The following is a 26,284-nucleotide window of genomic DNA, read 5'->3' on the forward strand; positions in this document are numbered from 1 at the left end:
CCTTGTTTATTTTATTAGATGACACAGTAACTTGTGTGTTTGTACCCTGGTCCACTTTCTATGACTTCCCTTTTTACCTACTAGCTACCAACAGTGATAAGCAGCCTCTCAGGAGACAAAGGAGGCAAGAGTTGGCAAGTTGTGGCATATCAGAAATAGCATAACTGTGCTGTCCTACTAACAGTTAGCTGACAGCTACCTAACAAAACTGACAGAAGCAGTGTTATTTTTCATTCCAAAATTGAATTTACTTCTGTAAATAGTTCTGCAAAACAGCAATACAATTACATAAGCTGAAGTTACAATATGCTTGGATATGCAGATGTGTTCAAAATACTAGCAGTCAGACATCACTAACCTGATCAATCACTGTTTTTGGTAGAAATTATATTTCTACATGGCAAATAATTTACTAGCAGGTGTAGTAGAGTAATAGAAATCCAACAGACCCAACAGTCATGACATGCATGCTGCTGATTCTGTGTAATTGAATCACTAATTGAAAGGGGCATGTTCAAAATAATAGCAGTGTGGAGTTCTATTAGTGAGGTCGTTCATTCTTTGAAAAACAGGTGGCAATTATTGCCCTTACTTAAGGAAGGAAGGCAGCAAATGTTGTACATGCTGGTTACAGTGCATTTCTCTCTGAAATTCTGAGGAAAATGGGTCATTCCAGACATTGTTCAGAAGAACAGCGTACCTTGATTAAAAAGTTGATTGGAGAGGGGAAAACATATAAAGAAGTGCAGAAAATGATAGGCTGCTCAGCTAAAATGATCGCAAATGCTTTAAAATGGCAACCAAAACCTGAAAGGCGTGGAAGAAAGCGAAAAACTACCATTCAAATGGATAGAAGAATAGCCAAAATGGCAAGGACTCAGCCAACAATCAGCTCCAGGAAGATCAAAGAAGGTCTAAAGTTCCCTGTGAGTACTGTTACAATTAGAAGACGCCTATGTGAAGCCAAGCTATCTGCAAGAAGCCCCCGCAAAGTCCCACTGTTGAAAAAAAGACATGTGCTGAAGAGGTTACAATTTGCCAAAGAGCACATTGACTGGCCTAAAGAAAAATTGCGCAACGTTTTGTGGACTGATGAAAGTAAGATTGTTCTTTTTGGGTCTAGTGGCCGGAGACAGTTTGTTAGACGACCCCCAAACACTGAATTCAAGCCACAGTACATTGTGAAGACAGTGAAGCATGGTTGTGCGAGCATCATGATATGGGGATGTTTCTCATACTACGGTGTTGGGCCTATTTATCGCAATACCAGGGATCATGGATCAGTTTGAATACATCAGAATACTTGAAGAGGTCATGCTGCCTTATGCTGAAGAGGAAATGCCCTTGAAATGGGTGTTCCAACAAGACAACGACCCCAAACACACCAGTAAACGTGCAACATCTTGGTTCCAGGCCAACAAGATGGACGTTATGGAGTGGCCAGCCCAATCCCCGGATCTTAATCCAATAGAAAACTTGTGGGGTGACATCAAAAATGCCGTTTCTGAGGCAAAACCAAGAAATAGAGAAGAACTGTGGAATGTAGTCCAATCATCCTGGGCTGGAATACCTGTTCACAGGTGCCAGAAGTTGGTTGACTCCATGCAACACAGATGTACAGCAGTTCTCAGAAACAGTGCTTATACAACTAAATATTAATTAAGTGATTCAAAGGAAAGCAAAATCTTCAAACATTTTTCAGTTTATATAGTGAATGTTTGAGTTTGTAAAGAAGAATACAAACACTGCTATTTTTTTGAACAGTCTAATATTCACTTTTCTTCAATTTTTTTAGAGGAACAACACAAATTTGATATATTTTTCTTCATGTTTTGATTTGGAATAGAATGTGTAGTGTTCCCAATGCATTTGTGTGTATGGAAATAAAAGCTATTAGAAGGATTTTGAGCTTTATTCACTTTTTTCAACACACTGCTATTATTTTGAACACACCGTCTCTCACAAATGCATGCAATAAACACATTTCTTGCAAACAGCTACTTAAAAATCATATTAAATACATAAATGTGATCTGGATGCATACATGACTTTAAAAAACACAATGCATGAACTTACAGGCATATATGCAGCAAAGGGAGAATAGTGGAGACCTTTACTGTTGTTCTTCTAGAAGCTAAAATGGCTGTAGTGGTAGATGGGCAATCTTTATTAACACACTCCCTATTCTTGTTGAAATGAATAATAAAAAGAGGTGCAGTTGCAGTAAACACCCAATACATTTCTCCCTACTCAACACGATGATATACAGAACAAAGCAGAGAGCATCCTGGGTATTGGGGCACCCGGCAAGCTGTAGAAAGACATGGAGAATATGACATCACTTCTCCGCCTTTCATCTTTGTCCAATCAGAGAACTCCTTGTATTCTTTGAGAAAAAAAAACAAAAAAAAAGCCAAGATGTCCTGTGAAAGGCAACAGTGCCAAGTGAGCAACACACTATGGTCAGTGTGCAAAGAGGAAGCCGCTCATCCAGAACCAAAGTAGGACCCATAAGATTACGGTTAGCACTGTAGTAGCCCCGACTACTACAGTGATTTCCATCTTCCCCAGGGGACCTTCAGGTAATAGTTATGCAGCTTTATATTGTGCCAAACTGGAGCAATGTAACTATGCATCTAAGATCATACCTGGAGTTCAGCTTTATGTTCTGCTCCTGAATTTATCGGCACGTATCCATCCACAGGTACACAGACAATGGGAAGGTTCAGTTCTGTCTTTGCCAGGATTCACTTTATCAGAAACTGCTATGCAAACAACTAAGTATATGAAATGTTGCATACATTTAGCCCTAGGTATTGTCTGCAATATGCTGCATAAAACACTTCCTCACTTAACTTCATTTATTGTTGAGTAAAATAGTTCCTGATATAGTTTGCTGACTCAAGAAAGGTAAAATGATCCAAGAAAGGTAAAATGATCCAATGCACTGATATACTGTGTATGTTTAGATACTAAACAAGTAGCGCTGCCCATATGGAAGAAAAATATATTTGAAATATATTTTAAAAATATTCTTCCCAAATATATTCACATATATTTGAAATGCTACAATTTTGGCTATATTCAATATAATTTCAAAATATATTTCAATAAATATATCTATATATACTGTATGTTAAAATGCATTTTTATTATAAAATATATGAAAATTATTTTTAAAATTACATTTCAAATATACTGTAGGTCTTTAAAAATACAAATCTACATTATTGGAATGCATTTACAAACATGTAAAAATACATGTTAAAATGACTTTTTTATATGTTAAAAAAATCTGAAGAATATATTTAAAAATATATATATTTTCAAAAATATATATTTTTTAAAGATATTCTTCAGATTTTTTTGTATTAGAAAACGCATTGCAACATACAGTGTGTGTGTATATATATATATATATATATAAATAAATATATATATTCTGAAATATATTGAATATGGCCAAAATGATAGCATTTCAAATATATGTCAATATATTTGGAAATAATATTTTTAAAATATATTTCAAATATATTTTTCTTCCATGTGGGTGTGCTGACGGCTGGAACAGCCAATACTCTTCTCAGGTCAGGTGGCCACTTTTATCAGGTCATTAGGACAGGAGCATCTCATCTTCCACACCCATTCCTACAGCAGAACTTACCTGCACGTGGAAGAGGACCTTCTTGCCAACTTTCTTTCCAACCCTCCACTGCCTAAACAAAATTGGCTTTTTGGGAAGCTGGAACCAAGGTGAGTATGAAACTATTTCTTTTGTGTCCTTGTAACATCCTTATTTTAGGTCTCGTTCACACTAGAATGCGGTGTGGTAAAGCTGCAGCCCTGTGCCGCTTCCCACATCACATTCCGATCGCAATGCCCTTGCAATGTACTACTACGGGGGTCAGTTATATGTCAACGACACCCAAATGCAGTTTGCAAATGCATTGCGTTTGCCCGCACTGTCTCGCGCTAAATTGCAAGGTAGAAAGTACCATGTGATGTAGTTGCCGTGCATTTAAAAAAGTAATGCATGCACTACTTTTGATGCAGTAGGATTTAAGTCCATTCAGATAAATGGGCTTGAAATCGCACCGCACAGAGCAGCCGATATTTCAGCTCTGGGCATAGTGTGAACTGGCCCTTCAAGGTGTTTTGCAGTGGTGAGGGGCACTGGCAGGAAAGCAGACCTACCATTTTTTATGGAAGATCAGCTTTAAATCACCTGCCTGTTGTTGCAAGGCATTAAGAATGGTATTAGGGCCTAGTCACACTATGGAAACGCAGTCCAGATGCGTTCCAGATGCATTTTTGCATGCGCATTTTTGATGCATTATTGACGCATTCCAATGCGTTTTTTATGCATTCCAGTTCATTTTTTCCTTATTCTTTTTCTTCAATTTAAATAGGGACATGTGCGTTCCAGTGCATTTTTGGTGCATTTCAGTGCGTTTTACTGCGTTCTACTACAGTTCTGTGCAGGAAAAAATGCAGCCTGTTCTACTTTTTTTTTCTGCACCCGGAAAACACTGGAACTGCAAGCACTGATGTGAACTATGACATAAAAAAACCATATAACCTACTTCCTGTGCATTTTGGATGTAGAAAAAAATGAAACTGAAACGCATGAAGTGTGAACTGGCCCTAAAGCTTATGTTTAGTCAAAACATTTTTTTAAATTGGCACAAGGGAAAGAAAAATTTAATGCAAAGTGTCTCTTGTGCTGATGACTGTGGTTTTAGTTGAAATCTTCCATCCTCTGATCTCCCCTCTACCCCTGCAGCCATAACAATCTGGAATTGTGGGTGTTAATAGAACCCTTCAGACCTGTCAAATATGCTGATCAACAATGCTGACTATGTCTGACTTTGCTGCCCCTCTCCTCCATTCATAAAAGTTGTACTATAGCTTCCATGAATGAAAAGCAATCTATGAATGGACGGCAGATGAATGGAGCTCCGCCTCCTCTGTTCATAGACTGTTTTTTATTGGCTGAAGCTAAAGTACAGCTTTTATGAATGGAGGAGGGGGGGCAGAAAGGGCAGGCATAGTTTCCATAAACGAAAAGCAATCTATGAATTTAGGATTGGTGGATGAATGAAAGGTCCAACTCCTCCATTCATAGACTGTTTTTTTTATTGATTGAGGCTAAAGTACAGCCTATGTGAATGGTGGAGGGGGGCAGAAAGGGCAGGCAAAGTTTGCATTCTTGATGTGGTTCTATGACAGGCCTGTCAGCTTTAATGAGCCTCAGTTCACATACCGTATATGCGAATTGTGATGCAATTTTAGCCCCACAGATTTCATGACGTGAACTAAAATTCTTTTCTGCAGGGCCCGTTCACATACCTGCAGGCTGACCGCAGTGTGAGTTTAAAAAGGGTCCTGTGTGATTGTCAGTGCAGTGCGAGTGCAATTTCCAGCCTGAGACACTTGAATAAATTGCATCGGAATTGCACCTGCACCGTATGAACAAATTCACACCGCACCAGCCTTGAAATCAAACTGCATCCTGCACCGCATATATGGGAACCCAGGCTAACTCTTGCAGTACAAGAAGATTATGGCTGCTGGGGTAAGAAGGAATCAGAGGATGGAAGATTTCAACTAAAGCCGCTGCCATCAGCTTAAAGGATACTTTACATTGATTGTAAGGCCCCATGTACTCGGGACGCTTCTGAACGATGGAAACTGACTGCTGGAAAACGTAGGTTAAAAAACGTCTGTTTAGCCGTGTTTGCATAATGCGTTTGTGTGCGTTTATGTGCATTTGCGTTTAGAAGTGTTTTTTAAAGATAAGCACAGGAGAACCTCCCAAAAGCCCAGAATGAACTGAAAAGTGGTAAATTATTAACTATTTCAGGCTGTTTCAGAGAAATACAGAATAGAAGCAGACACAGCAGTACATGTTGAAATTAGCTTAGGTGTGAGATACTCATTAACATTTCTTTTGTTTCCAAGGGTGGGAAAGGTGTCTGGTGGAGTGAGTCCTTAAGGCCACCTGGCAGGGGGTCTGCATGAGGAATTTGAGGTGTGAATGGGCATTAACATATCTTTTGTTTCCAAGGGTGGGAGAGGTCTGCGGTGTGAATTGGTCATTAAAATGTGTGCCAAGCATGGTAGGAACATCCTGTTTTCAGTGTTTTGTCCATCTGAGTACCTTGAAAACGCTTTGCATTTTCCATGATGAAAAAGGCTCTGGACAACATCGGGAACTGGAAGAGTTCAAAAAAGTTTCAGACGCAAACGCTTATAAATGCGATTTGCCCAGTTTAGCCACGTTTACAAGCGTTTTGCGTTTGAAACACTGATAAAATCAACTGCTGAACGCAAATTTTCTGCGTTTAAAAAATTTAAAATCAACTGCCTGTAAACAACTGTAAACGAAGATGTGTACATGGACACATAGGAAAACATTAGGATGAGTTCAGGGGCTGCTGAAAAAAACGCTGAACAGTTCCTAAATGTGAGTTTATCAGTTGCAGTGTACATGAGCCCTAAGTACAATCTTTTGTGCTGATTATAAAAAAATGTTTGACTAAACTTATGCTTTAACATGCCAGAGGGTCTTGCACATTCATGGTCCCCTTGTTATGGGGTAATAATAAACATGGAAAGTGTGATAAAATGGTATAGTTTTGTGCTCAGATGGTCAGCTTCCAGCACATTTGTCTAGGCCAGCCTTTCTCAACCTTTTTAATATGAAGGAACCCTTAAAATATCGTTCAGGTCTCGGGGGACCCCCTGCCAATAATTGCTCTATCAACAACTAATAGTACATTAGTGTGGTGGTCAGTGAGAAGAATGCCTCTTACATTGGTGGTCAGTGAAGGAATGTCCCCATACATATAGGTAAAAAGATCATTGGTGTTATTGAAACTCTAAACCCTTCTACCAAAACATATCCCCCACCAGCAACAATAGGCTCCCTACTCAAAAATAAATCCCATCCAGCAACAATAGATCCCCTAGCAGCAAGCCACAATAGACCCTCCATCACACCCCAGCAACCCTTGCCATTACATACATCCAGTGCTGGAGGTGACGGAACTTAGTTCACCCACGTTCCAGCTGAAAAAAATCCCTGTATATCTGTGATAAAGATCTTGCTCATTGTTCAAGGGGACCTTTGGAGAAACCCTGGTTGAGAAAGCCTGGGCTATGCAAATACAATGTCACTGGGCCTTCTCCTGGGGAAGTGGAGTACTCCAAACTCAGATGAATACACTTGTCTGATATTTCTCTTTGCACTTTGTGGAATATCCATGCACATCCAATATATCTAAATATGACTGCTAGGTACTATTATTACTTTCATTGTTTTTAGTGCCAACACATTCTACAGTAGTTTAAAATTTGGGAAAGCATAAAAAAGCATTAAATGATTAACATGATGTGACAGACACTATGCATTGTGGGACCTAATGTCTAAACATTTTAAGGCAGAGGGTCTTTAAACTGATTTCTTGGAGTCTGTGAAGGTTCTGATTTATCCAGGCCATGTATAGCTAGTGATTAGTTACAATCATCTGTAATCAACATTGAAGACTTTTTTTTTTTTAATCCATATTTTCTTCGTTCTGGTGATTGTCAGGAGCCTTCCCCGGCATTTAAAGCTACACAGTTAACTAATTTATAGCTAACACCTTAAAGAGTAACTTCACCCAAAAGGAGAAGTTCCGCTTCTTTGTATCCTCCCCCCACTTTTTGGGGGAGCAGGTACCTGGTTTTGACAGATACCCTCTCCCACTTCTGGGTCAGATTGCTGTGGCGATTTGAGATGGTAGTTTGCTCCTCCCCTTCCTTTCTCCGCAGCCTTCTAGGACACTTCACAGGTCCCAGAAGACTGTGGAACCATTCACAAAGCACAGTGCACTTTGCGCATTCACAGTAGGAATCTGACTGTGATGCTGCAAGGCTTCACTGCCAGTTTCCTTTACCTAAGATGCCGGCACCTGCACCCAAAGCAGACTGAAGAATTGACTCGGGTGGGGACATCACTGGATCCCTGGACAGGTAAGTGCCCTTATATTAAAAGTCAGCAGCTACAGTATTCCTATTTTTGGGGGGGAGCCTGGAGCTCTGCTTTACTCCAATCACCATGATGTCACATGATGTGTCGAGGCAGATACTAATTGGCCAATAATGTGATGGAAGCCTGGAGCTCCACTTTACTCCAATCACCCTGATGTCACATGATGTGTTGAGGCAGATACTAATTGGCCAATAATGTGATGGGAGCCTGGAGCTCCTCTTTACTCCAATCACCATGATGTGTTGAGGCAGATACTTAATTGGCCAATAATGTGATCGGAGCCTGGAACTCCACTTTACTCCAATCACCGTGATGTCACATGATGTGTTGAGGCAGATACTAATTGGCCAATAATGTGATGGGAGCTTGGAGCTCCACTTTACTCCAATCACTATGATGTCACGTGTTGAGGCAGATACTAATTGGCCAATAATGTGATGGGAGCCTGGAGCTCCACTTTACTCCAATCACCATGATGTCACATGATGTGTTGAGGTAGATACTAATTGGCCAATAATGTGATGGGAAACTGGAGCTCCACTTTACTCCAATCACCATGATGTCACATGATGTGTCAAGGCAGATACTAATTGGTCAATAATGTGATGGGAGATGGGGCTTTTTTTTTTAAACCACCTTGTTCTAATGCCATAAAGTCTGGGTTGAGTGTTAATTGTTAGAGGTATATGGCTGAAGTTGTGAATTGTTATCAGATTGTTGGGGTAGAGATATTAAATTTAAATCTAAACCCAAAATTATAATGTTTTCTAGCTTTCCAGCCCTTAGATGTAATGGTTGCATTAGATTTCTTTTTTTACCTTATTTTTTTTAGCTTTCTGTAGCACACTTCCATTCTTAGGATGACAATATAGACCTGTCCTTCTGAATCAGGAAAACAGAGACTAGACAGAACTACAGAATCCTTCCTTTCTCATACTGTCCATAACATAGAAGGGCAAGGTTCTATAGTCCTCAGAGAATAATGTATTTAATAACAGTGAGTACAGGCAGAAAGCTCAGGAATTCATGAGCTCATATGATTTCAGAAAACAACAGGTTTGTTTTGAACTTATCAAACAGATATATCAAAATGCGTTTGATGGTATATTTCATAGAACAAAAAAGGACAAATAGGAGAAGTTCATTATTATAGTTTACATACGCTTTAAAACAGCGTTATACATGGGATATACAATATAATGCCACATATATTGTTATTTTACCATGTATATCCTGATAGCATTGGGAAAATGTTGGGGGATCTTCAAACCCAAGTCTGTCCTTGCAGACCAAACACAGCTTCCAACTTTGACACTGTATGAAAAAAATGTAACAGGATTTTTGCAAAAGACCAGAACGCCACAGTAAAAACTATTTTACCTTTTCTCAATAAAGATATATAAAACAAGATGTTTATAAGTAACTGAAAATCCCCAGTTACGAGAGGATGTAAATATTCTTTCTTTGTATCACACAGCAGATGGTCCGGGAACAGTATACCACAACAACCCAAGAATCAGACATAGACCATCCAGAGAAGCAGTATGTCTATAACATTGGAATCTATGGCTGGAGAAAACGCTGCCTCTACCTGTTTGTCTTACTTCTCCTCATCATCTTAGTTGTGAATTTTGCTCTAACCATTTGGATTCTGAAGGTCATGTGGTTCTCACCAGTAAGTATCATTCAGACTTTATCGTCATTTTCGTGACTGGTCAGTTCAGCAGTCTTTATTTATAGGTAAAATTATGACTGATATGTTTGTCTTATTTGTTATTTTAAAGGTTAAAAGTTATTTTATTGTTAGGTGAAGTTTGGTGGTCAGCATCAGCCATTGTCTTCTTATATGGCCTCTTATATTTCAATCCCTACAGTAATATGTATCTAATATTTTGCCCAGTATGGAGGAAATACAGATTCACCTTAGAGCCCCAACTCTGGAATGTGGACTTTTGCCCCACAGTGTTCCCTCCTCCCAACTGAATGCCGTCCCAGCAGTATTTTATTCCAGATTTATCTTATATTTCTCTTTTCCAAAAATCTTCAAGCCAGTGATGTGATGCAGCAGGGTTCTCTTCTTTTGCACCTCTTCTCTGGACTAGTCCTCAATAATGCAGAGAGCAGCACTGATGTGTTGATGTCAGTGCTGTTCATTGCACCAATACCCTTGGTTCACACCTATGCTCTTTTTGGTGCATTTTGCAGAAACGCACTACAGTCCATTTAAAATGGTTTCCAATGAATCTAGTTTGCATCTGTGCGTTTTTGAGCCTGACTTTTTTTGGAAAGGTTCAGGGACTTTTTTTCCCACAGCAGATTGCATTTTCTGTATAATAGACTTCAATGGACCCGCACCAAAGATTCAAGTGTTGCATTTTTTATATGTTTTGGGTTTTTTTTCTAATAGGAAAGTATGACAGTTCTCTCCATGCAGAGCGACTTTGATGTGACTTTAATGCCACTTTACACTCTCTGGCACTCAAGCAGCATCAGAGTAGTGCAGGAACCTTTATGTGTCCAAAGTTGCATGTTAGGGTTAGGTTTAAGGGTTAGGGTTAATTGTTAGAATTAAGGGTTAGAATTAGGGTCAGGGTTAGAGTTAGGGTTAGCGGTAATTGTTAGGCTTAGAATGCTAACTCTAACAATTATTTATAAGTCTAACGATTACCGCTGGCCCTAACCCTAATGATTAACATTAACTCTAACCGTAACTCTAACCCTAACATTTAACCCTAACCCTAGCCCTTAACCCTAACCCTAACATTTAACCCTAACCCTAGCCCTTAACCCTAACCCTAGCCCTTAACCCTAACCCTAGTCCCTAAACCTAACATTTAACCCTAACCCTAACATTTAACCCTAGCCCTTAACCCTAACCCTAATATTTAACCCTAACCCTAGTCCTTAACCCTAACATCTAACCCTAGCCCTTAACCCTAACATTTAACCCTAACCCTAGTCCTTAACCCTAACATCTAACCCTAGCCCTTAACCCTAACATTTAACCCTAACCCTAGTCCTTAACCTTAACATTTAACCCTAGCCCTGAAAGGAGAAGTACAGCCAAAGCTTGTTTTACTGTACTTCTCCTATGGATCACAGAAGTGGAAGTTCTGCACTCCTGTGACCTGTTTTCAGCCGACAGTGGACTAAAGTTCACTGTTGGCTGACGTCACTCAGCCAGTCCAAGCTGGAGAAAGATCCCAACCATATGGTCGGAATCCACCCAAGGGCCTTTACCAGCACCTTGCTCAGCCTCACAGTGAGCCGCTGAGAGCCTGAGCCAACCACTCCTGTCCCCTCCACAGCCCAGCACTCCAGTGAGTGCTGGGAGGGCAGAGCAGACAGCGGTGACTGACAGTCACTGCTCTCTGCTCAGTGCGGCAGGGAGAACTGAGTGATCAGCGAAGTCTGAACACTTAGTTACTCACCCTTAGAGCCAGCAGGGGACAGATGCAGGATCATATTGACACTGCATCAACTTAGGTAAGTATGATTTTCAAAAAACAAAACATGCTTCTCTTTTAACCCTAACAATAAACCCTTGCCCTTAACCCTAACCCTGACATTTAACCCTAGCCCTTAACCCTAATCCTAGCCCTTAACTCTAGCCGTTACCCTAACTATAATATTTAACCCTATCATGCAACTTTGGACACATAAAGGTTACTGCACTACTTTGATGCTATTTGAGAGCCAGAGTGTAAAGTCCAATCAAAAGTCACATTTCAATAACAAAACTATCATACTTTCCTATTAACTTAAAAAAGAAAAAGAAAAACACGTCAACTGCAACCTGCACAGATGTGAACCTAGCCTTACGCAGTTATTGCAGTCCCTTGGGGAATGGTTTAATGACGCCCTGCACTCACAGTATTCCTTCAGTCTTCAGGGTTGAAAGAGGCTAGGTGTCATTCAACCAAGAAGACTGAGGACATCTTGTGGCAAAACGTTATTACTGAAGAAGGACAGCTCTACTGCTAAAGAACATTTAACAAAAAAAATAGCCCAGAGTTGGGTATTAAGAATGACTTTTTATTTATTATAAGACATGTAAAATGTTGCATACCCAGTGCAGTTGTATTAATTATTGATGATGATTAAAACCAGCTAATGGTGAATATTTATCTTTCTTATTAAAATGTATCTCATTTCATTGTAAGCAAAAATGTAATTCTTTCTAATTCAGCATTTGTACATTATTTTATTGTTTAGGTAATTATTTATGTTCTGTTACGCTATGTCCCTAGTGTATAATTATTCAGAGGGCTAAAGATTTTTGCTGTATATATTGTAATAAGTCAATGAGGCTAATACAGTAATTAATCATTTCCAATTGATGTTAATGATTATAGATATCAGCCTGTTAATGTTCCATGATTCAATTTACTTTCATTTGAATCTCTGCTAGGGTGTGTCTGCTAATTGTTCATTTTCTTGTTGATGAAAGAACTCTGTAAATGGAATAGTCATCCTTGATCGAGAAAAAAAGAGGAATCCTCATTGCTTTACTGTAAAGCAATATTTCACTGTTACGTATATGTAAAGAAGGGAAGGGATAGCCAAGGCAGACACATATCTTATTTTTGTTTAGTAATAAAGGTTTTTAGCATATGTTAGGTTATAATCTGTTGTTTTGTATGCTGCCATGTTGCTCGTATAATTACCTGGCTTATCTGTCATTACCAAGTACATTATTGCAACCCTCAAATCTTCCACAATTTAACCTGTTTATGACTTCCTTGTATAAAATGGACTGAGTTTAATAATAAACCCAAGAAAAAATGTTCTTCATTGCAGCTTACCAGTCCTCAGTTGTATTGGATACATTGGCCTTCTTTTTCCTTTATGTAAAGTGTTACTAAACCCACAATAGTAAAATAAATGTCACGTACCTGATGGGAGACTGAAATGACGAGGTCGGCCTCACTTGTGTCACTAGCCCTGACCCCACTGGAGTTGGAACAGAGGGTGTCTAGGGACCAGGGGAACAAGAGCGCCAGCAGATGTTGTTTGCAGCTCTTGCAGATGATGACCTTGGAAGACTGATGATCTTCTGATTCAGGCACAGTAGTAACATGCAGAGCTGGTTTTGTAGATTGCCAGGCGTGCACCAGAGCAAGGCAGGAAGTGAGAGGGAGAGACAGGAGTAGTGTTATAGGAATAGCCAGGGTCATCAACAGGCAGACAGCAAGGTACAAAGTCAGAAGCAAAGCCAAAGTCAGGAGCAAAGCCGAGGTCAGGAACCAGTATCAATCAGGAAGGTAATCAGAGTCAGGTCAGGAACAAGCCGGGTCAGCAACAAGGGAATCACACAGGAACAAGCAGGACACGGGGAAGCTAAAGATCAGTCAGCACTCAACATGGGCAGAGACACCCTTTAAATAGTCCATCTGGCGCCAATCTTTGCTGTGCGCGTGTGTGAGCGCGGTCACGCATTTCCGTGCGCATGCGCACAACCGATCACTCTTCTGACGTTTCTATGCGCATGCGCATTTCTATTCATAGTTCGCCTCACTGGAAAATGCCTTACATAAGTCTGTATATCCAGTAAAGCATAGTCAGTTATACTGACTCTGGAACCTAAAGGGTTAATCCTCCACATTGTGTAAAAAGGATGTTTATCCTGTCTTCTCTGATCCTCTCATTTTTCGAGTGTCTACTAAATATCTCCTGATACAACAGAGGCTTTGGGGCAAGCTGCACATGCTCAGTTTTGTGTGTATTGCTAAAGAGTGTTTTTTTGGGTGCATGTGATCAGCACAGGGCCAATCAACACTGTCTAGACAGAGGTCAGGAGTCCTGCATCCTCCTACAGCAGAATGAAAACTGTAACTGTAACCAGTGCTTTGCTGGACACTGATAGAAGTCACAAGACTGCTCTAACTGCTAATGAGAAATGGTATTTATCAGTTTATATTTACTAACATAATTACATTTCCATGTTGAGTGTACTGTGGGAGACAAGATATAGTGATTTCAGGGTCTGAGGTTAAGTAACACTTTCAGTCTAATGATCCTGCTACTAATACACTTTGGTCCCAGAGTGACAACACTCACTTTACTGTATCTATGAAGGAGAAGCATTGCCGCTTTAAGAAAATAATACAGAGCACCTTCCCCTCTACACTTCTTCACACATAACATCGGTAGGGTGGTATTTCGAAGTCCAGAGAGCTGTGAGCAGTGCTAATTATTGAATGTCAGCACAGGGAAGAGCACAGGAAATCATCAGCTCACTAAGGCTAAGTTCACACTAGCTTTGTTAGCAGGCAAGAACAGGCTTTTGGGAAGCGTTTTTAACGCTCCTCAAATGCCTATGAAAATTCTACATATGGCAGCACGCAGTGCTGTTCACACTGAAGCATTAGTGTCACATCTCATCAAAATTGACGCCTCATGTCCAGTCAGGAGGAGCTGAAGCCTCCCATTCAAGTCTATGGTGGCGCTCCTCAAATGCAGGCATTTGTGGGGTGTTTGTGAGGTGGTTGCGAGGCGTTTGTGGAGCGTCAATAGCATTAAACTTTATTATAGGCATTTGAGTGTGGTTTTAATGCTTGGAAAACACCTATCAAATGCCTCAAAAACGTGCATAGGGCGTTTGGGGAGCATTTGAGGAGCATTAAAAATGCTTTCCAAACGCCTGTCAAATGCTATAGGGGCATTTGGCAAGAGTTAGAAATGAGTCAAGTGTGAACGAGCCCTAACACTTTTGGTTATTGCCTGTAGTCTCTAAAAATGTAAACTGCTCAAAATCAAGTACTATAATAGCAGGTAGCATGTAACTTTATTGATACCCAAATTGAAATTATTATTCCTGGGTAAATTTCCATATCTTTTAAGGTTAAACAAGATGCATATTTTTGTGCAGATTGCTGCATATGATAACTAAAACTAGTAGTCTGTCAAGTCTACAATAACCTGGTATATGTAAAAATGCCACAAAAAGAAAGGCAGCCACACTCCAGATCAATACCCATTAAACAATAACTCTCAGGAGGGGAGGAGCTCAGGTGGATGTACCAGAGATTTTTTTAACACAAACTTATGGTTATTGTTCCAGCATACGGCTCCCTTTGTTTTTTCAGTGTCTGTTATTCATGGCAGGTGATACCTGGAGCAGACCAGTGGATCCACTTCACATATATGAAAAGGTGACCAAACATGAAGCTCACATGCTGTCCAGAGGGATTCCATTACCGCTGTTCATTAGTTCATCCATGAAAAAAGTTACTACAGCAGCACCTGGCCAACAGGGGACCTTGAGCCTTTATCATCTAGTGTCCTGTAACTCCTTGGTATTTAGTGCTCCACCTAGAAGCGCCATAGCTTGTATGGGGAACTGCCTCCTACTTTATCCCAAGAGTATATCATTTATTGGCATTAATCAAGAAATGCAGGTCCAGACTTGAACATAATTTTCACTTGCAATAGATCTGTGGTGAATTTTTGAAAGAACAAACTTCAATTAAATTACAGAGGTTAATGTTTTCATGAGATGGGCTTTAAGCCCTGGTTCACACCGAATCTGACATTGAAATTGTGCGACTTCCCTTGAAGTTGCACGAATTCAAAGCTGCAAGTCAGCACAATTTCAGGTGCGATATGCCTGACATCTGTGTGACAGATATCTTTGCAAGTTGCACCTGAAATAACAAAAAATAGTGCAGGAACCATTGTTTTAAGTTGGAATCACACCGATTTGACTGGTTCCATTGCCGACAATAGAGTGTGACTTTTCATGCAATTTGGCAAATCACATGACAAGTCGCACCGGTGTGAATACAGCAAAAAAATATAAACAAATCCATCGAATACAGTTTTCAATGCTATACTTGAACTCGGTAGGTAAGACAAGAAGGACAACAAGACAGACAAAGGAGGTGGAATACCCGAAACTCACACAGGGCTTCTACAGCTTCTTGACTACCAGTCGCTGCGTGGGTCACATGCAACCAGAAGTATCACACAGAACTTCTTTTGGCCGACATAGCCCCGCAATGCAAGAGGTTGATGTGTAACTTTATTACAGTGTTGACTGCAGCAGAAAATATCTTTAGTCCCACATGGCCTGTCTTAAGGAGAGTGACAATACCCTCTAGGCCCAGGCTCCAGCCCTGGGGCCTCAAAATCGGCACACAGCCTGCTCAGAGGGCTGATACCTTCTAGAACCAGGCTCTAGCCATGAGGCATAGAATCAGTTACACAGCCTCTATAGCAAACAGACACCCAATCCCCATTAAGCTAAATGGCTGAGGAGCCTTTCTCTTCCCAGGAAGGAGAACAGGCAAAAAGGACTACTTACCCCAAGATGCAGAGGAGGGGGGAGCATTCCAGGACATTGCATCCCTGTTTTGCCAAAGCTAGATCCAACCCACTGATGACAAGCTCACCAGAGGTTGGTCAGCTGACGGGAGTCTCTGAATACCCTTGATGCCGGAATCTGGAGCCTCTTCGACAGAATGACTGCTTGGTAGGAACATCCTGTGTTAAGTGTTTTGTCCATCTTAGCACCTTGAAAACTCTTTGCATGCATTTTTCATGATGAAAAAAGGCTCTGGACAGCATTGGGAACTGGAAGAGTTAAAAAAAAATTTCAAACGCAAACGCTTATAAACGCGATTTGCCGTGTTCACAAGCATTTTGCGTTTAAAAAGCTGATAAAAGCAACATCTGAACGCAAGTTTGTTGCATTCAAAAAAACAACTGTAAACTCAATTGCCTTCAAACTACTGTAAACGAAGAGAAAAACATTAGGGTGAGTTCAGAGGCTGCTGAAAAAAACGCTAAACAGCTCCTAAACGTGAGTTTAGCAGTTGCAGTGTACATGAGCCCTTACATGATAAAAGTTGTATATATATATTTTTTCATTGTTTAGCTTAAAGTACACCTGTCATGGGAGAAGTACAAGAGCTTCAATCTTCTGGAATTGCTAGTTGCCTGTCTGTGTCTGTTTCTCTGAATCACAAATCTAGAGCAAGCATGCTGTTTATAAGTGTCAGAGGTGTCATTCATTTCTATTCTTGTTCCAGGTCAGTTTCTCAAAGCATTAGGGCTGATGCTCATATATGCGAGCATTATTACCAGCATTTTGTGTGTTGACATGCACAGGTAGCCAATTTACTTTGAATGGGCCCATATAGTGATTTCAAAGCCATATTTTGCATTTTTTTAAAATAACAACCATGTTGTATTTACCTGCTTTGTGCAATAGGTTTGCACAGAGCAGCCCTGAACCTTCTCTACTGGGGTCCCCCACCAGAGATCTTGATTCCTTTGCCCCATTGAGTGCCCCCCATAGCAAGCCGCTTGCTATGGGGACACTCATGCGAGCAAGCTCTCGAGCCAGATCTGCCGGACACACAAAGCATGGCTCAGCCCCAACTCCCACTCCATTCTCACTGGCTATGATTAACAGCAGCGGTGTGCTGTGTCTGAGCCTATGAGGAGCCAAGAGAGACAGTGAATGATTGGTAAGATGGATGAGGTGGATGGACTGAAGGGGGGATAGCCTATGAAAAGGTAAGTCAATGAGGAGGGACTTGCAGAAATTGAGGCCAGAGATACCCAGGGAGTAAATTAGAACCTTTGTGGTGTCGTTGGTTAACCACTTCCTGACCGCCCTATAGCAAGTATACTTCTACAGGGCGGCAGGGGTGCGCAAAATCACGTACAGTTGTGTCCAAAATTATTCAACCCCCACTGAAATTGAGTGTTTTGGCCAGTTTGACATTGCTTTTGATCATTCAGTCATCTTGCTTACATTTACATTAAAGAGGCACTTGTAGGTCAGACAAATATAACATAACAGTTATAATGAAATAACCACAAATGTCTTTTCTGTGCTCACAGCATTATCAGTTTTATTCAACCCCCAAGTGACATTCAATCTTAGTACTTAGTACAGCATCCTTTTACAGTTATAACAGCTTTTAAACGTGAAGCATAGCTTGACACAAGTGTCTTGCAGCGATCTACGGGTATCTTCGCCCATTCTTCATGGGCAAAGGCCTCCAGTTCAGTCACATTCTTAGGCTTGCGCACTGCAACTGCTTTCTTTAAGTCCCACCAGAGGTTCTCAATCGGATTTAAGTCTGGTGACTGCGATGGCCACTCCAAAATGTTCCAGCCTTTCCTCTGCAACCATGCTCTAGTGGACTTGGAGGTATGCTTGGGATCATTGTCCTGTTGAAAGGTCCAACGTCTCCCAAGCCTCAGGTGTGTGACGGACTGCATCACGTTTCCATCCAATATCTCCTGGTACTGAAGAGAATTCATGGTACCTTGCACACGCTGAAGCTTCCCTGTACCTGCAGAAGCAAAACAGCCCCAAAGCATGATTGACCCTCCACCATGCTTCACAGTAGGCAAGGTGTTCTTTTCATCATAGGCCTTGTTCTTCCTCCTCCAAACATAGCGTTGATCCATGGGCCCAAACAGTTCTAATTTTGTTTCATCAGTCCACAGAACACTATCCCACAACTTTTGTGGTTTGTCCACATGGCTTTTGGCATACTGCAGTCGACTCTTCTTATTCTTTGGAGACAGCAAGGGGGTACGCCTGGGAGTTCTGGCACGGAGGCCTTCATTACGCAGTGTGCGTCTTATTGTCTGGGCTGAAACTTCTGTACCCACATCTGACAAATCTTTTCTCAGTTCCTCAGCAGTCACACGGGGACTTCTCTCCACTCTACGCTTCAGGTAGCGCACAGCAGTCGAAGTCAGCATCTTCTTTCTGCCACGACCAGGTAGCGTTTCAACAGTGCCCTTTGCCTTGAATTTGCGAATGATGCTTCCTAAGGTGTCTCTTGGTATGTTTAACATCTTTGCAATCTTCTTATAGCCATTGCCCTTCCTGTGAAGAGAAATCACCTCTTCTCTTGTCTTCCTGGACCATTCTCTTGCCTTCACCATGTTTGTAACCACACCAGTAAATGTCTAGAAGGAGCTGAGTATCACAGTCATTTTAAAGCTGCCTAATTGGTGCTTATTATGCTTGATTGCTGCTCGGTGACATCCACAGGTGTTTTCAATACCTGATGGAAAGCACCTGTATGAACCTCTGTTCTTCAGAGTGGTAGTCTTTAAGGGGTTGAATAATTGTGGCAATGAAGAAACCACATAAGAACCATTTACTACTGTATTACATAAACAATTGATGTCATTTTAGTTGCATTTGGGTAGTTACAACGTCCTTGTAGGATTTGATTCTGAATACAATTCCAAATGTACACTATAGTCCCTAAACCCCTTTACAGCATTGGGGGTTGAATAATTTTGGACACAACTGTATATATACATGAATTCGTATTTCTTGGTAGGGGGCGTGCACCCTACCCACGTCCCCATTAGCGGCCGCCAATCACCGGGTGCAGGCGGGTGATTCCCTGCGGCGCCTGGTGATTACCGAGCATCTCCGACGGGAGGAGGACTGCTTTGTTTACTAACAGTCCTCCTCCCTGTCAGCTCGGGCTTTCTTCTCTGGATGGTTGTGCACAGCATAGCGATTGAGAGCAGTGTGCTTACAGTGAAGCACCAACACACCGCCCCCCAGTAAAACACTCCCAGCACACAGTTAAGACTTTGATCGCCCCTCATGTTAACCCCTTCCTGCCCAGTGCCATTAGTACAGTGTCAGTGCTTTTTTTTAGCACTGATCACTGTATTGGTGTCACTGGGGAAGTCAGTGACACCAAGTCAGTTCCCCCCAGTCTCAGAATGCCCACCGCAGTCCCGCAGTCCCGCAGTCCCGCTATAAGCTGCTGATCGCCACCATTACTAGTAAAAAACCCCAAAAACTCCAGTATCTATACTGCCATTTGTAAACACTGTAACTTTCAAGTAAACCAATTCATTTACACGTATTGGGATTTTTTTTTAGCAAAGACATGTAGCAGAATACATGTTGGTGTAAATTTATGACAAAATTTGATTTTTTTTTTTTTTTTTTTACTAGACATGTTTAAAAGCAAAAAGTCAAAAATATTGTTTTTTTTCTCAAAATTGTCGATCTTTTTTTTTCATAGATCAAAAAAAGAAAAAACACACAGCCGATCAAATACCACAAAAAAAACTCAATTTGTGGGGAAAAAGGATGTAAATTTCATTTGGGTGCAGCACTGCATGACCGCACAATTGTCAGTTAATGTACCGCAGCACAGTAACTCAAAAAATGGCCTGGTCAGAAAGGGGGGTAAATCCTCAGGAGGGCAAGTGGTTAAGAAGCAGCTTATGTTGCAGAGATTGAGGTGGTATGATTTGGACAGTGATTGGATGTGGAGCCAAAAGGATAGTTTAGAATCCATTGTTACATCTTGCACCTTGGCATGGACTGATAGTTGTACCATCAATCTTGACAGAGAAGTCAGGGGAAGGAGCACATGGGTTAAATGTGGATTTGGCTTAATTGTATGACATCACCTGGCACACATTGTAATGACCAATTCACACCTCAGACCTCTCCCACCCTTGGAAACAAAAGATATGTTAATGCACATTCAAACCACAAATTCCTCATGCAGACCCCCTGCCAGGTGACCTTAATGACTCACTCCAGCAGACATCTTCCCACCCTTGGAAACAAAAGAAATATTAATGAGCAACTCATACTGCTGTGTCTGCTTCTTCTGCGTGTATTTCTCTGAAACAGTCTGAAATAGTTAATAATTTACCACTTTTCAGTGCATTCTGGGCATTTGGGAGGTTCTCCTCTGCTTATCTTTAGAAAACGCTTCTAAACGCAATGCGCTTAAACGCGTTATGCCAACGCGGCTAAACAGACTTTTTTTAACCTATGTTTTCCAGCAGTCAGTTTCCATCGTTCAGAAACGTCCCGTGTACATGGGGCCTATGGATAACTCAAGCCAAGATGATCATTCAGTTAGGATGGGCACCAATAGGTTCAATCATCCTCTGGCCTCTTAAGTCTCTAAATATAGGACCAAGGTTTCCCTGCAACAGACTGCATCACCTCGTCCTCAGACCTGGATTTTCCTGTTAGGTTTACACTTTTGATCTAGAATAAACTATTTGGGAGCAGATTCAGCATAAAATAGCAGAACAATGTAATCTGATTTATACACAGCTCTGAGCTGCACCAGATTTTGCTCTCTCCAGGTTTGGTAAATCTCCCCCTAGAGTAGTGGTTTGTTAGCCACAGACAGCTTTACACGTCCAGGGCCATGATACAACCTCTGGTGTGATCCTGATCCCTCAAGGCTCCCTATCAAGTAGGCTGGTAGTAGTTGCGAAGACTGGAATATGACATGTTCACTGGATTCTTCATGTAGCACTTCTCTAGTTACTGTGTTAGCTGCAAAATTATTTCCAGCACTGTGTCTCTGGATTAAACAATGATCTGTTGGCAGGTTCCAAGGTTGGTGGACCACAAGCGTGTATAGCCTAACTTTAGGCATAGAAGGAGGTGAACATACATCATCAGTTGGAGGATTCACGGAAAGTCACAAATTGATGATTAACTAGTAGCCGACCGCAGATAGCCGAATGACGGCTTCACTGCGGCCGGCCAGTTCTGAGTGGACGTCATATGACGTCCCCCCAGAACGCGCTCTCCTGCGCGCCCCAGGGCCCAGCAGTGCCACCCGCAAGTTCCGCCCACCTGTGCCCAGCAGTGCGCCCACTAGCTCCGTCCACCTGTGCCCAGCAGATCACCCACCTGTGCCCAGCAGTGCACCCACCTGTGCCCAGCAGTGCGCCCACCTGTGCCACTCTGCAGTGTCACACACCTGTGCCCAGAAGTGCCACCCACCTGTGCCCACCCACCTGTGCCCACCAGTGCCATCCACCTGTGCCCACCCACCAGTGCTGCCCAGCAGTGCTGCCAGTCAGTGCCACCAGTCAGTGCCCAGGGGTTGTGCCAGTCAGTGCCGCCAGTCAGTGCCCAGCAGTGATGCCAGTCAGTGCCGTCTATCAGTACCCATCATCAGTGTCACCTATCAGTGCCGCCTATCAGTGCCGCCTATCCGTGCCACCTCATTAGTACTGCCTATCAGTGCCCTTTAGTGCTGCCTATCAGTGCCCATCAGTGCCGCCTATCAGTGCCCATCAGTGCTGCCTCATCAACGCACATCAGTGAAGGAGAAAAAATACCTGTTTGAAAAATTTTATAATAGAAACCAAGAAACTTTTTTTTTTTTTTTCAAATTTTTTGCAATTTTTTTATTTATAGTGCAAAAAGTAAAGCGCCCAGTGGCGATTAAATACCACCAAAAGAAAGCTCTATTTGTGAGAAAAAAATGATCAAAATTTCATATGGGTACAATGTTGCATGACCGCGCAATTGTCAATCAAAGTGCGGCAGCGCTGAAAGCTGAAAATTGGCCTGGTAAATAAGGGGGTATAAGTGCCTGGTAGGCAAGTGGTTAATGATCACCTTATCACCAATATTGGACTATCTATTGATTGATGGGACTATTATTGTTTATCACAATATTAATTTTGATTTTATAACACTGTCACTTTATTTAATAGATTTTTTAGTTTGAATATATGGTGTGTGGTATCACAGAAAGTATATTATATATATATATATATATATATATTTTTTTTTTTTTTTCATATATAGTATTGTGGTAATAAGGAGCGCTACATTTATAGGTATAATAATATACTCAGTTTGAGTTAGCAATATTTGTCTACTATAAGTACATTTTCAATACTATGAAGTATTAACCTTCAGTGAAAATACCTAATCCTCCACCACCACTTCCTCACATTCACAGAGAGACCCGCTTCTGCAAATGCAGCTTGCTGCACTCGTTTTTGTTGACTTGTTAGTTTTCCAAACTTTCAGCGGCAGTAATGAGAATAAAATGAAGTATATCAATCATTCATCTGTCTAGGTGTCTATCTGTACCAACACTAGTATACACACCACTAAACACCTGCATATTACATTATGTCCCAAAGTATCTACACACCACTAAATCAACTCACATTTTATTATGTCACGGACTCCCAAACATTAACCCTCAACTGTAATTTCCCCTACATGTCCAGAGATACACTATGTCTTGCATTTTATTACTCCAGTTTCAACTGTTGTCACCGATGATAGCATAGTTGTATAGTTGCCTTAAAATAATTTACAGTGACAGTTTGTTCCTTAGTCAGAAAATCAGAGCATGTCATACAAAATAGCTTCTGGAAGACTGGAAGACAGTACGATCATTACATTTTACCATGGACAATGTTTGTATTTTGCACGCTGTTCAAAAATTGTAACCTAACATCACAATAATCTTATATAAGCTTTTTAATATGCTACTGTAATTTTAAAATGAATTACTTTATTGTTCATTAAAAGACACAGGAATGTAGTAATTCTTAGACATTTGGGTTATACAACTGCCTTCAGGAGGTTTGGACATTTGCAAACAAAAAATGTTAAACCAGTCCCTTAAAACCCAGCTTCCAACCTGCCTCACTTTTTTCTAATGGCCTAGGAAGTTGGGAGTCTTTTCCTCAGCTCTATATTTTTGATAGCCTTTTTTATTCTTACTTCTGATATCTTCCTTAATCAAGATGGAATGTGACTTTTCAGCACTGGGCTCTGCTTTTTGGTGCTTTAACCCATCTCTTCAGAGAAGCCTACCCAGCCCTCACCTAATTGCTGATCTCCTCCGCTCTTCCCACCACTCCATCCCCCACGGCTATTTCCTCCTGTACCACTCTCCCCTCCCTCCTAGATTGTAAGCTCCAAGGAGCAGGGCCCTCGAACCTCTCGTGTATTGCATTTTATTGTTACTGTACTGTCTCATGTATTGTCTCCCATTATAATGTACAGCGCTGAGCAAACGTTTGGCGCTATATAAATACTGTATTATAATAAATAATAATAATTTGCAGGTCTCTGTGTACTGTGTTAGCCACAGAGTGTTCTCCAAGTCCACAGCCTGCCTCTGGTGTAACCCAGTCTCTGATGACTCATGTAGTGAACTAGGTTGGGTGGGCTAAAGCTCTAGGAGCTACCTTTCAAATTTCTACCACTGACATCTTCTACAGGTATCGGTTTAGGCTGAGTAAGCTGTGTGCTGACATCATCCAATAGGTTGAGTGTTGCACATGCTCCATGAGCTTTCCCCTACCATTTGGCCTAGAGGAAGCACTTTGCTGCTGCTGCTCCTTATCTGAAGTGCTTTGTGGATTAACTTTATCAAGGTCTCCCTAAACTGTCTGCCATAAATTTCACTGGATTGTGAATACACAAAGCCTTACCTCAGTTTGAGCCTTGTTTTTGTCTGCTTCATGGTGCAATATGTCTTTTAAAGGAAACGCTGAGAACAGTCCCACTGCAGTGAATGACCTCATGTCATTCTCCTCCATTGTTGCTATGAGGAATTTCTCAGTCCCTGGAAGGGACTGACACCTGTGAAACAGATCCTAGGACCTCTTTTTTTATAGGGTTGTCCTCATCTCAGTCTTATATAACACCGCTGATTTTTAAAATTGGTTCGTGCACAATTAATGCAACAATTTGCCTGCATTGGCCATTCACAATGGTATTCAATTCTGACCCTTCTGGATCTCCCCTCTAAGTGTGCCTCCCCTTGCAGCTGCAGCATGAGTGTACCTCCATCTACTGCCCTGGCAGCTTTTGCATTATCTGCTGCCTTTGAAGCCTTTGCCTGTGCTTTTCCCCCTCCTAACCCTTGCACACTGTATGTTACATACTCTTGACCCATGCACTTTATGCATTATCCGCTCCTGATCCCTGCACTCTGTACATTACCCACTCCTGACCCTTACATGCTATGCGTTACCCATTCCTGACCCCTGAAGTCTATACATTACATACTCCTGACATCTACACTTCGTACAGTATATACAACTGATACCTGCACTCTGTATGGTACATACTTTTGACCCTCTATACAAATTTTAAATCTCTCTCTACTGTTAGAGCAATTTTGCCTCATCCAAAATTTCTTTACATTGCACACTGCATGCAGGCTAGGGGGAGGGGTGATCAGGCTCAGGACCTGGCCCTGTCAAATGGAGGGGCTCTGTCAGGTAGGTTGTATGGAGCCCCATGATTTTTAACAGGAGCCCTGATCATTCTTATTATTTGAGAGCCACAAAATATAAGAGCAACAGGGGCAATAGGATTTTCTTGGTACCAACAAGGACACAACATCAATTTAATAGTTAAAATCCCATACTTTTATTACAAAAAAAATTATATTATATTAAAACAAAATTAATTATTAAAAGATACCTCTGAATAGGCTGCACTACGATTACACCAATGGTGCTGTCTCACAACAACAAGCTGTTATTCCATGATAACATCATATTATAACAGACTCACCTTTATTATGGAATAACAGCTTGTTGGTGTGAGACAGCACCATTGGTGTGATTGGTGAAGCCTATTCAGGGGGATTTTTAATAATTATACACATTTTTATACTTATATATATACCTTCTTATCACAATTTTGCATATATCTACATATATCTCTGTGTGTGAGACTATGATTTCTCGTGCACCAGGAGGAACCCAGGACCCACTGCACCAGTGTAGGGTCTGACAATGGGTCCAAGGATTTTATTCCAATACCTAATGGTAGTCAGGGTGCCATTGTCTAGCCTGTAGAGGTCTGTGCGTCCCTCCATGGATATGCCTTCTCAGACCATCACTGACCCACCACCAAAACAGTCATGCTGAATGATGTTACAGGGAGCATAACGTTCTCCATGGCTTCTCCAGACCCATTCACATCTGTCACATGTGCTCAGGGTAAACCTGCTCTCATCTGTGAAAAGCACAGGGCACCAGTGGAGGACCTGCCAATTCTGGTGTTCAATGGCAAATGGCAATCGAGCTCTATGGTGCCGGGCAGTGAGCACAGGGTATACTAGAGGATGTTGGGCCCTCAGGCCACAATCATGAAGTCTGTTTCTGACTGTTTGGTCAGAGACATTCACACCAGTGGCCTGCTGGAGGTCATTTTGTAGGGCTCTGGCAGTGCTCACCCTGTATCTCCTTGCACAAAGGAGCAGAGACTGGTCCTGCTGATGGGTTAAGGACCTTCTATGGCCTGTCCAGGTCTCTTAGAGTAACCGCGTCTCTCCTGCAATCTCCTTCATGCTCTTGAGGCAATGACACACATTGATGTGCGATCCTGGAGGAGTTGTACTGATTGTGCAACCTCTGTAGGGTCCAGGTATCGCTTTGTGCTACCAGTAGTGACACTGACCCTAGCCAAATGCAAAACTAGGGAAAAAC

General features: G+C 41.5%; 1 protein-coding gene across 3 annotated transcripts in view; it reads left to right on the top strand.

The window, feature by feature from the left end:
- SGCG (sarcoglycan gamma) overlaps positions 1-26,284 on the top strand; it is a 379,077-nt gene that overhangs the window by 204,058 nt on the left and 148,735 nt on the right. For 2 of the 3 annotated variants that reach the window (XM_089685802.1, XM_089685803.1), the window contains exon 2: positions 9,513-9,710. In XM_089685802.1, coding sequence (XP_089541928.1) covers positions 9,513-9,710 — 198 coding nt within the window. The remainder of the gene's footprint in view (positions 1-9,512; positions 9,711-26,284) is intronic. The other variant, XM_089685804.1, reaches the window with a different exon arrangement.

The sequence above is a fragment of the Staurois parvus genome, unplaced genomic scaffold (assembly GCF_062004578.1).
Source record: "Staurois parvus isolate SC_StPar_1 unplaced genomic scaffold, SC_StPar_1.0 ptg000387l, whole genome shotgun sequence".
Taxonomy (NCBI): domain Eukaryota; kingdom Metazoa; phylum Chordata; class Amphibia; order Anura; family Ranidae; genus Staurois; species Staurois parvus.